Source organism: Falco rusticolus, chromosome 13, assembly GCF_015220075.1.
Source record: "Falco rusticolus isolate bFalRus1 chromosome 13, bFalRus1.pri, whole genome shotgun sequence".
Taxonomy (NCBI): Eukaryota; Metazoa; Chordata; class Aves; order Falconiformes; family Falconidae; genus Falco; species Falco rusticolus.
In genome coordinates, this window is record NC_051199.1 from 25702335 (window position 1) to 25714349 (window position 12015).

A 12015-nucleotide genomic window follows, 5' to 3' on the forward strand; every position below is an offset into this window, starting at 1 on the left:
TATGGAGCTCTTTTCTACTAATTGATTAGATTTGCTGTTTAAATGAGGCATCTCTTGCGATTGCTGGCAGTGTATTGCACTCGCCTGCTTCTAGGTAAAATCAGTGTCATACTTACAGAAAGTTTGGGATCTGGACCACTCGCTGGTTTTTAGAAAAAAATTACCATCATAGAAAATTTGGGACTCCAAGCACTTGGATGCACAGGTTTCAGACTCACCGTCAGCACACATGTACCACAGTGCTGGCCAAGTGCAGCTTAATGAACATTAATTCTGCTGATAAAAAGCAACAGATGGAAAAAAAGAGCAGTCAGATTGAATCTCATCTCCTGCTTTAAATTTGAGGCCTGTGGTGGCTGATGGGAAGAAGATGAGAATGAGACTTATCTTCATCACTGATGGAGAGCTGTCCTGCCTTACTAATTCGATGCATCTCAGCAAATTGCAGTGTGTTTCCTTGTCAGATGTACCTCCCTTCTGTAAACACATTTCCATCTAAATGTTCTCTGTCGTTTGACAGGAGGTTTTTAACTGCAAGATGAACGTGACTAAAATAGCCAGGGGAAATCAGTGCATAGCAATGGCAAGTCTTGCTCTATGCAGCTCTAAATAAAACCTGCAAATCCTGGATTTACATTCTAGATTGGATCTCCAGTGGAGAATATATTTTACTGATCTCACCTCAGGCTTTGTAAATACTTAGTCTCCTAGCAGATTAATTGTATGACTCCGCTGCGATGCGAAGCCGTTGTTGAAGAGGTGCAGCGGGTTAGAACAGCAGCAATAGGTTGAGCTGTGAAACTGCAGTTAGAGTACTGCTGACTGTAACAGTGTGCAGAGTCTCACTTAAGGCTCAAAGCAACCCCGATTGAAATTACCAGGTAAATCAATGGAAACGTATTTTCTGACTTAATTGCCAGCCATCAAAACTTCCTTTACTGGTAATATCTTGGTGGGTTTATCATTATCGACATGTGAGAAAAGCATGCATTCCTCCAGCCCATTATCTCCTCTTCCTTCCTCATGTCCTCCACAAACACCCCAACATTAAAAACGATAATTAAACTTTAAGCAGAGACAAGAAAACTTAAAATAACTTTGCTGTAATTTTGCCTATTGCATGTAGCATCTGCATATTCTTCCTTCTTGATAGGGTTCTGCATGCTTGTTTCTGATGATTGAAATTATGATTAATCTATGACTAACACATTTCTTTGACAGATAACATCAACAAAAGCTGTAACAAAAAGACATAAGCCAGCTTATGAACAACAGCTAGAGCAGCAACATCTTGCAGCCCAGAGAGCAGAGGAAGCCAGTCAGCTACGGGAACATCAGGAATCACTGCACCAGCAAAGGCTGCGAGGACAGCTATTACGGCAGCAACAGCTTCAAGAAAAAGAGCTTCAGCTGCAGAAGCAGGCAGAACAAGGAGAAAAACTCTATAAAAACCGGCTCAGGTTAAATTCTTTTACATGAGTTTGTCATGGTCTGTGCTCTAGGTTTTATGGCTTCCACCGTACCATCTTTGAAAAGAAGGTGGTTTAATGCTATAAGCCTTGACTGCCCAGAAACTAAACTCAGTGAGCCTCATCTTCTTTTCAAGGATAAATCTTACTGCTATTTTAAGGGGATTTTTTCCTTCTTTTTTTTTCCCCTTTTACTATGGAAGCCTCTGAAGCCTGGAGTAATGAGTGCACATTGCCATGTGCATCCTTGAGAGAGGTTAGGGGCTTCTGGAATACAATGCCCCTTGTCTTAAAGCTTGCTTTAAATTAGTAATTATTTTCCACTAAGCAGCAGTTACGATCTTGGAGTACTGAGGAGCTCCAGTATCAGATATATATGAGGGCACCTACGCTAAAGTTTCTCTTAAATGTGAGATACTGTTTTTAAGTAATTCCACAAGGACTTTCTGGACAAGAGCAGCTAGTATTATTTGCGTTGTAGAGATAAAATCATGATTACAGGAGAAACCAGCATCCTGACAGCATCATAGTGTTATTGTGAATGCAGTTACGTTCATGATATTGGAGCTTCTACATGCCTTTCACCCTGCCTGTCGTGTTTCCTTATGCTTCTGCTTAGTTTAAAATTAGTCTAAATCTACCCTTTTCTAGTTTAAAACCATTACCTCTTGTCCTATTGCAGCTGGCTCCGCTAAAAAGTTTGTCTCCATCTTTCGTGTAGGCTCCCTTTTAAATACTGAAAGGCTGCAGTAAGGTCTCCCTGGAGCCTTCTTTTCTCTGGGCTGAACAACCCCAAATCTCTCAGCCTGTCTTCATGGGAGCGGTGCTCCAGCCCTCTGATTGACTGTGGCCCCGGGACTTGCCCTTGGTGAAGTCCTGCTGGCTGTCCTGAATCACCTCCCTGTCCTCCACATGCCTTAGCATAGCTTCTAGGAGGATGTGCTCCGTGATCTTCCCAGGCACAGCGGGGAGGCTGGCAGGTCATAGTTCCCAGGGCCCTCCTTTCTGCCCTTTTTAAAAACAGGTGAACGTTTCCCTTTTTCCGGTCTGCTGGGACTTCACCTGACTGCCACGATTTTTCAAATATCATGGAGAGTGGCTGGGCAACTGCATCAGCTAATTCCCTCAGGACTCTGGGATGCATCTTGTAGGGTCCCATAGACTTACGTCTGTACAGGTTCCTCAGGTGGTCACAAACCTGATCTCCTCTTACAGGGGAGGGACTTTGCTCCCCCAGTCCCTGCCTTGTGGTCCACCCGCTCCAGCGTTTGCCAGTGAAGACTGAGGCAAACATGTTGCTGAGTACCTTGGCCTTCTCCTTGTCTGTTGTTACCAGTTTGCCAGTCTGTCTCATCGGGGCGGTATACTATCTCTGACCTTCCTTTTCCGGCTGACATGCCTGTAGAAGCCCTTCCTATTATTCTTTGCTTTCCTTGCCAACTTCAGTTCTGTCCACGCCTTGGCCTTCCCGACCCCATCCCTGCACAACTGGCTGGCATCTCTATACTTTTCCCAGGATACCTGGCCCTGCTTCCACTCCCTGTGCATTTCCTTCTTGCCGTTTAGTTTGACCAGCAGGTCTCGACTCAGCCATGCTGATCTCTTGCCCTCCTTGCCTGATTTCTTATACCTGGGGATCAAGAGCTCTTGTGCTCTCTGGGAAGCATCCTTAAAGATCTGCCAGCTGTGTTCTGCTCCCTTGTCCCTGAGGGCAGTTTCCCAGGGGTCCTATTGACTAATTCTTTGAACAGCTGGAAATTTGCTTTCCTGAAATTCCAGGTCCTGACTTTACTCTTTGCCTGACCCATATCCCTCAGGACTGCAAATTCCACCAGTATGACAGAAATGCATGGAGAAATACAAGCAGAGAAGTTAGCACAGTAGGACAAGAAAGTCTTTGTTCTATAAAGTATATTTCACAAAAGAGGATGCGAGAAAACATTAGGTAATAGAAAGCTAAACTGGAACCCATTCTGGCAGGAGCTGGGAGAGGCAAAGATGTAGGATGGTTTGTTTATTAAAGCAGAAACATGTTTTTTTGAAACTAAAATGATGTATTGGCATTTAATTTCCTCAGCCAACAGGCCCATTATGATAACATGGACCATGATATCGTACAAGGGGAAGAAGAGCAAGGTATTCACGAAGAGGAAGGAGGTAAGATACAATTTATGTCTTTACCATATTCACAGGTTCCCGGTGTACTGCCTTTCATGCAAGATTTTAATATTAATTTCATATCCAGTTTGGATTCAAGTAAAATACAAACTCACAATTTAAAACCAGAAACTCAAATAATACTGGCTGAACTGAGTGACATACAGGAATTACTAAAGATCATATCCACGTTCTTGACAGTAAAAGTGTCCTTTTGATTGAGCTACTAGGATAGGGCTTTGTGTATCTTGGTTACGTTCCTGGCTCTGCCTGCTATTTTGTTTGATCTCTTCAAATTATATAATCTTTCTGTGTCACTTTCCTGCTAGCAGTAAAACAATTTTGTTAGCGCCTTTTGTTTAGGTAAGCTCTTTAGGTAAAGGCTGCCTACTGCTAAAAGCACGTATGCAAGCTAGTATGTGGGGGACTCTTTAAAAGGCTAACTAGAAACCGCTGTAATACAATAACAATATAAAATATTTGTCAGCTTATGAACGCGACAACCACCACCAGGATGAAGGTGAAGATGATGATCAAAATAATGCAAATGAACAGCAAGAACCAGAGCATCAAGTAGAAAATCAGCAGGCTGATGAATCAGTGAGTATGAATTAGGATGCTATGGATTGCAGTTGTTACTGAAGTGAAAACCCAAAAGTCTCATCTAGTATAATTGCATGTTACAGAAATAAGATGAACCAGAGGTCTGCTAGGAAGACAAGTTTGACAGTTTAAAACTACATCTAAGATCTATTTAAAGTTGTCCTTACTGATTTGGGAAGAAGTCAGAAAAAGCTTCCTTGTTGGAAGCAAGTTGGGTTTTTTTCTACATTCCTTTGATTTGTACTTTAGGTGGAATAAAGGATTTGGACTTAGCTGGAACCTGAACAGGTCAACTTGGATTCAAAAAAGTAACAGGAGCGGTCAGTCAAAAAGAGCGGTGATGCTATTTTTCACGCTGAGTTTAGTTAAGAGGTTATGAGCTAACTCAATAGCCACTGGAGCCAGCTGGAGTCTACAGAAGAAGCATGAGATCTTGAAAGAGGTCATACCTCGGCACTAACACAGCCATGATGTCGATTACCCGGAGATCTGGATGCAGAATATTCAGTCCTGCGCCTTCCCCCAAGCTCCATCTTACTTGGGGTTGTGGAACACCAAGCATATTGTCTTTACTTCCTTTCCCCTCAGCAAATTAAGCTGTATAGCAGATATTTCTAAAGGATCTTTAACTTCTCAGCTATAAAGAATGTTTTTACTGAACGATAAGCAGAAAGAAAATGCTCATTTTCTGAACCGCAAAGTACGATGACAAGTGAGTGTTGTTTTCTTTTGTTTTATTATAGGAGTAGACAAGGTCAATATTGCAGGACAGACTGGTACTAAAAGACCACATCAGCTCTTTGGAGCCATGAGCATTTAAACTCTTATCTTTTCTCACCTGGCCTTATCAGGCATTGTCAGTTGTCAGATAGTCAGTACACAAAAGGAGTTCTACAGCCGATGTGAAAAAGTCATCAGATTCAATCTGTTTCAAGCAGCCAGGTACCCCTACGCAGTGCTGCCTGTGCTCAGTGCTGCAGTACTTTTTCTTTCAGGAACTGACACTTGTGTATTGGGTAGGGCTTGATCTAGTGACCCCTGATGCCTGTGGAGAGATTCCAGCTGGTTTCAGCAGGTCCGGAGCTGGCTCTAACATAGCTCATGCTAGGGTAGCTTTCAAGGGAAACGGACTCTGACTGTGAGATAAAAATATGTATTTAACATTCACTTCTGAAAATTACAGAAGGCAGCTGTGGAAGATTTGAATCCTGCTGATGACCCCAACAATCAGGGAGAAGATGAATTCGAGGAAGCTGAGCAAGAGAGAGAAGAAAATCTACCTGATGAAAACGAAAAGCACAAGGAAGCCAGTCAGAAACAAGGACACCCAGGAATGGAAGAGCACCTAGTGGTCAGTAAAAGGAAAGGAAGCACCTATAGGCCCTCTTTAAGGATAGTATAACACAGCTTGGTGAGAGAATGCTGAACTTGGGTTGTTTGGGTTGTTTTTAAGATCTCTTAAGCCATACATGACAGTGCAGGTAAAAGTGTGGAGTCCTTCCTGGTGATGGGCTGGTATGCCTTTCATCACCGGCTCCACCCAGCGAGGCTCTGTAGTCCCGTCGTTCAGGGCCCCTGTATTTACCGTCGCACAAGCCCCTGCAAGAGCACCCGTTCATAAAAAGAGCACCTGTTCATCAGTCCTCGTGTCTTTGCACAAATCCCTTCCGTGCCATCAGCGCTCAGCCAGCTGTAAGCAGCAGCGTCATTCTCCCTCTGTGGCCGTTCCAGGGGATGCTGCGCATTTCAACCGTGTTTAAACTGTAAACTCCTCTAGGCAGAGATAATCGGTATTTTTATGGCATTGGTCTTTAATGGTGTGAATATTTCATTGTCTTCCTGCTTAGTATGGAAAGTCTTGCTTTATTCTGCGAAGTGATTTTTATTATAATTATTCTGCTGTCTATTTTTTAATTTAGGGCAGTTCTAAATCATGTAGCCAGGCTATCATTAATACTAATGAATGCACTATAACTTCTTATGCTATTATTGTTACTTTGGCTTTACACGAAGTTTTAGTTCCAGAACAAGAAGCTTTAACCTTCCGTCTTCTAAAGTTAATAGACATGAACGTGGAACTGAATTTTTATATGATCTTTCTGCAGATGGCGGGAAATCCTGACCAGCAGGAAGATAATGTGGATGAACAATACCAGGAAGAGGGAGAAGAGGAGGTAAGAAAACAGACATAAGCATACATGGACTCGGGTAGCACAGCACATCACCGTTAACATTCACCGTTGGTATCTTTTATAAGTGCCAGATGAACCCAAGTCACTTTGACTCTAAGAAACATAGGATGTCTTTGCCATTACTCTGCTGTCCACTCCTGGACACTGTTGGTGTTACTCGTGCTTATGTGCTGCAGTTCATGCAACAGGGTATTAATTGTGCAGTAACTGAAAAGATTAAGCCTTTGACAACGCAAGGAAGAATTCCTGAAAACCTCAAGCCTTCTGAAGGTCACTGAAAACCTCGTTAACTTTGCATCTCTAATCACATGCTGCTGTTCCAGGCAAACTGGCTTCCTTGGCCAGCTACTTATTCCTTAGCTCTGACTTTGATTTATCTGTGCTCCTCCCAAGCAATGCACGGTCTGTAAGCCCCTCCTATTGGTGGAGTCAGTCAGGAGCTGTTAGCACATCGCTTTGAACTGGAGGGGAAAACGAGGGGAAGGGCCTTTTTCCTCCCTACGCTGAATGGCACGCTCGTTATGCATGCGCTAGCATAAGCTGCCCTGCAGTTCTCCGATACGTACCCAATCAATTGCCGTTTTCTACTTCCTACATAATGATTTACAAAAAGCAACAGGAACAGCTACTCATTACTCCCTTGTGGGGAACACTTTGTCTAGATTAGCTGGTGTGCACTTGGGATCCACTAGTTCAGAAGAAGGTTACTTAAATCAAACAAGGTCGTGAGGAACTGGGGGTAGTCTTGGCAACTGCTCTTTGGCTTACAGGAAATCATTTAATATGTTCTTGATAAAGGACTATAATACTTCCGGTAAGCATACTGGTCAAAGAGTGAGCAGTCATCGAACAAGCAATCAAGAAAGAATTCAGATGCTGTAATCGGGAACAGATTCTGTAGTAGGTGGGCTCAAGTATTGTACCTTGCTGCTGTTCAGATCTTGCCCTCATATCCCTCAAAGCGATGCAGGTTCGGTGGCTGCCCTTCTGCTGGCAGCACTTCCTAACCCCAGAGAGCTTGTTCACCAGCAGCTTTGCCTCCTGTTGGAAGCAGCTGCTGAACGCACTCTCCTGCTAGCGGTGGTGTTGGGAAGGCTGTTGCTGTTGCTGCTGCGGAGAATGACAGCAGCTGCTAGCAGCAGTCTGGTCCTCGCTCTGCGGCAGGGGAGGTGGCAGCACTGAGTGGCGAATGTTTCCCAGCCAGGTGAAGGAGCTTTTTCCCACGGGAGGGCTGTACAGCCTTACAGGAGGAGCATATGACACGGCTCGCAGGACACCCTTTGGAGCAGAACGCAGAACAGCATTCTCCGAAAGACAAGTTTACTTTGAAAAGCATAGCTCTTTCAAAGCTGCACCTGAAGGGACGTGGAAGCGAGGGAGAGGGCTGAACCAGAAAATCATTGAGGTTAAAAAAGACCTTTGAGATCATCAAGTCGAACCGTTAACCCAGGACTGCCAAGTCCACCACTAAACCATGTCGAAGCGATAGCTCAGGACCTGAACATCTGGAACACAGATTCAGCATGGCCTGCTCTTTCCAAGGGTAGAGTTGGGAGAGATTCTTCTTCGCTCCCAGTCCTCCCTTGCTCTTTTGTGGCTTTCCAAGAGCAGTTGGCAGAAGGAGCACTCAACTGCTGGGAAAACGTGGACAAAGTTACCATTAAATACGTGCACTGCACATCGGAGCTGAAACAGTTGTAGGAGCCCAGGGTGGGGTGGAAGGATCGGTATTGTCTCTTTGCTGCATCATGACTCTTACTCTGAAGAACAAGGAGAAAATAATATATATCTGAAGTTAAAACATGGAATGGAAATCTGGAAGTGTTAGCTGATGATGGGAAGGTCTGTGAAAATGGTACTTAAAAGTGAAACATGCTCTCAGAGGAAGTGAGCTTCCCCATTGTTGGGCGGTTGGTTTCCACCCCCCCTCTAACCTCTCCGTGCCCTCTTCTCCCTCTCTTTCAATCTTCGTGCTGTAAAAGTGTCGCTGTGAAAATGCATACATTTATGCCACAGGCTACTTTTTTAAAGGAAATTGAAATATACAGAATGTTTCTGTACTTTGTAGATCCAGGAAGATTTGACTGAAGAGAAGAAACGAGAACTGGAACGCAATGCTGAAGAGCCATATGGTGAAAATGATGAAAATGTAAGTAGTGTATAAACCCACAAACTCGGTGACATGATTAAACACTTAACATAACTGCGATCATGTCACAGTGCCATTATATAATAATTGTTGTAGCTTGCTTTAGAGCACAGACCTTAAAATTTCATGCTGTCCCAACATGCTTTTGCTCATCCTTCCACCCCCACATCAGTTCCTGCTGCCTGGAGGCCTTTGAAAATCTTTCCTGTTTCTGTCCATCGGCTTTAACAACTCCAGCTGACAGTCATTCTTCCTTTCCCTTAGCTTCATCTCATCAAAAATAAACTGTAAGGAAACTGGCAGATGCACTGACTCTGCTGTTCTGGGTTTGTTTGTTGGGTTTCCCTCCCCCCCAATCAGGCAGATGAAAAGAATAACAGAGGAGCAGATCAAGAGCAAGAAATGCAAGAAGAGAACAACCAAAAAGAAGTTCATGAAGAAAATTACGAGGAGGAGGACGAGGAGGAGGAAGGCAGAGCTGTTGCAGCAAAAACTCGTAGACGAGGGGAGATGTAGTCCTCTTTTTTTTTTTTCCAGCACAAAGATTCCTGTGTGTGTTTGTTCTTTTTTTTTTTTTTTTTTTCCAAAAAGCCCAACAACTTTTTTAGGATATTTAATTTCCCAAAAAAGTTTGTGTTTTAGACTTTTTACTTTTCTATTAGATGGTCTCCTATGTTTATATGAATACGGTATTTTGATACTCTAGATTAGGATTTCTTTTCTATTACAGCTGTACATAAACAGACATCCTATAGGTTTAATTTTTTGTAATTCTGGGCATGTTTTATAAAGGCCATTTTGGAATACACTCTTACCTTGTCCAGGTCCGACAGATGTTTGGTCTGAATTTGGACACGTTCACCATCTGAGGGAACATACCTAGTGCCTAAAGGCCGTCGACGTTAGTCACCCCAGCTCTCGTGGTCTTCCCTGGCAGCTTTGCTGACTAACGGCTGGCCGCTGCCTGCCCCGGGCAGGATCTGCGCTGCTCGGAGAGGCCCAGGGGTAGTTTCATTCCTTATAATCTCTTGAGATTCTTCAAATCCTTGCGGACAAGCACATGCCTAGCTATTTGCAGGACCAGGCCTTTTATAGGTGCAGAACTAACATATAAAATATGCAAGTTTTACAAGCCTTCAAAATACAGCCAGGTTAACAGCTGTTAATTTTGGCAGCTGTTTATATACAGTTAAATTATGCATTTATTTTAATGAGCATGCCTAGGTACTTCAATTACATGCACTACATAGCAGATAATGCAAATAGTGGTATGCTGAGATGAGATGTGAGCTACGAACCAATTTAGACTTGAAGATCCATTATGCCAAACCAAAACACTACAGCTGTCATGTGAATGAAGATTTATAGAAGGAACACTTTTTTTCTCCTAGTTAATATATATTAAAATATTTGACCGGAGAAATAAAATGACATTGCCTCAGTGACATGCTTTCTGGAGTCCGTAGAGAGGGTTAAGGCGTATTAACTGCGTTGATACGCTTGGTGCAAGATGTTGAACTAAGGCCTTTACCTTCTTTTACTTATTTATATTTAAGTCTATGCTGGAAGGATTTCTGTGTCCCCTAGTGTGAAAAATCAGACTAGGGAGAAGTCCCACAGAAGTTTTTTTGAACAGCCAACATCTCTAGCACTGCATGCTGAAATGTAAGGGGCGGGGGGGGGGGGAATGACAAAAAAAATTGTGCCTTGGTGTAGGCTACTATGAACATAATCACGGTGCATGAATATATACAATATTTGTATTGGTACAGACCCTAGTTATTTAATATATGTTAAAAGGAGAACGGGAATCTGGATTTCCTAGGCTACGCCCCATTGCTGGAAATGAGGTGCACAGTAGCTCCCCATGAAAGTGTGTGTTAATATATAAAAGGAGAGGGTTTGGGATTTTTCCCTTTTTTAATAATGATGCATAGCAATGTTTTTAGTTTAACTTTTTATATGAATGTAATTTAATTCATTTTTCTACTAACTCAATTATATTATGTTTTATAGCTGGTTTCCATTCTTTGCAATTTTCCTAAATGTCCCAGACACAGTGCTTATGTTTCATAGGAAGATTTTTGTCAGCAGGTATTTTGGGTTTTCTAGTTACCATAGATCAGATTTACCTTATGTATAAAAAAAAAAAGTTTACATGATACTGTAAAATGTATAATATGTACATAATCTTCAGAATACAATTATTTTGGTAAATTGGCCTGTATTTTTAATGTCATGGTTGCAGTATTTAATTATTTGAGGCATAATAAAACTTGACTGCAGTCAATAAACTAGAGTATCGTTACTGATCTTTCACCAGTGTGCCGGTGTTTTCGTTCATGCCGCGTTAACGGAGCGCAGCGGAGAGCGGCAGAGGGAGGGAGCTGGCAGCGCCGTGGCGTGTCGGTGAGGGGCACCGGGGGCAGCACCAGCACCGGGGGCAGCACCAGCACCGGGGGCAGCACCAGCACCGGGGGCAGCTTCTGGCGGGCTGGAGGTGCACTCTCTAAACCATTACCGCGACCGAGGCCCTTCTCCAGCTGGAGCACCAGAGCACCTCAGCCTTCTGGCCCCCCTGACAGGGGCACACAGACGGGCCGCCTGCCCTCGCTCCTGCCCACCCCGCGGGGCAGGGGCCACCCCCGCTGTCTGTGTGGGGCCGCTCAGGCCAGCAGAGCCCTTCCCACAGAGGGGACGGCTCACGGGGGGCAGGGAGGGCTCCCAATGCAAAGGGCTCCATCTTCTCACCGTACCTAGCACTTACAACAAGCCGGACGCTTTAGGTACGCGTGTTAATGGCTACAGCATGGCCTGCAGGGAACACGGGCCCCTTTCTGCCACAGTGCAGAAAAAGCCACTTCCAAAGTCACCTGTGGGTACAAACTACCTGCTGGCACAGCACCTCTGCACCAAAATAAGCTGCTGCTCCCCCCTCCCCCATCGCCTCCGCAGTGCAGTTTGCTGCCTACAGCCGACGCTCGTCGCGCTGGCATGCAGCCCCTCTGTTAACGCCGCTTTGGCGATGTCCTTTTGTCTACTCTCAGGCTGCAGGGTTTCACTCGGGTGACTTGTGGCTCCGGCCAGAGCCCAGGGAGACAACAGAACTCTGCCCAGAATGAGAAGCTGCAGAACAAGGGCTCCTATTGTGCGGGAGCAAGGCAGCACTGGCAGCGGGTGCAGTGTTTACTTCAGTAAGCATAACGAACTCACAGCTAACACAGACAGGCCAAGAAAGGTCTTAATGAAAGCCTCTTCTGTCCTTAATCAAGGGCCTATTCACTTCGGGCAAGAGTTACTTGACTGAAGACCAACTTTCCGGGAAAGACTCGAGGCCTGGCTGACGGTAGCGCTGTGTAACCTCTGCAGCGCCTCGGCCACTGCTCCGGCAGCGGCTGCCGCTGCTTTCCCACGACTCCCTGGCCAGCGCCGCTCCCTGCCAGCG

The 12015-nt window shown here is 44.5% G+C and overlaps 1 protein-coding gene across 4 annotated transcripts in view; it reads left to right on the plus strand.

The window, feature by feature from the left end:
• Positions 1 to 10889, plus strand: part of GOLIM4 (golgi integral membrane protein 4) — a 36659-nt gene extending 25770 nt beyond the window's left edge. For 2 of the 4 annotated variants that reach the window (XM_037406577.1, XM_037406579.1), the window contains 7 exons: positions 1222 to 1460; positions 3547 to 3626; positions 4114 to 4226; positions 5413 to 5580; positions 6335 to 6403; positions 8490 to 8570; positions 8931 to 10889. In XM_037406577.1, coding sequence (XP_037262474.1) covers positions 1222 to 1460; positions 3547 to 3626; positions 4114 to 4226; positions 5413 to 5580; positions 6335 to 6403; positions 8490 to 8570; positions 8931 to 9086 — 906 coding nt within the window. In that variant the 3' untranslated portion in view covers positions 9087 to 10889. Of the gene's footprint in view, positions 1 to 1221; positions 1461 to 3546; positions 3627 to 4113; positions 4227 to 5412; positions 5581 to 6334; positions 6404 to 8489; positions 8571 to 8834 lie in introns of all 4 variants that reach the window. The other 2 variants (XM_037406580.1, XM_037406581.1) reach the window with 2 other exon arrangements.
• The last annotated feature ends 1126 nt before the right edge of the window (positions 10890 to 12015 follow it).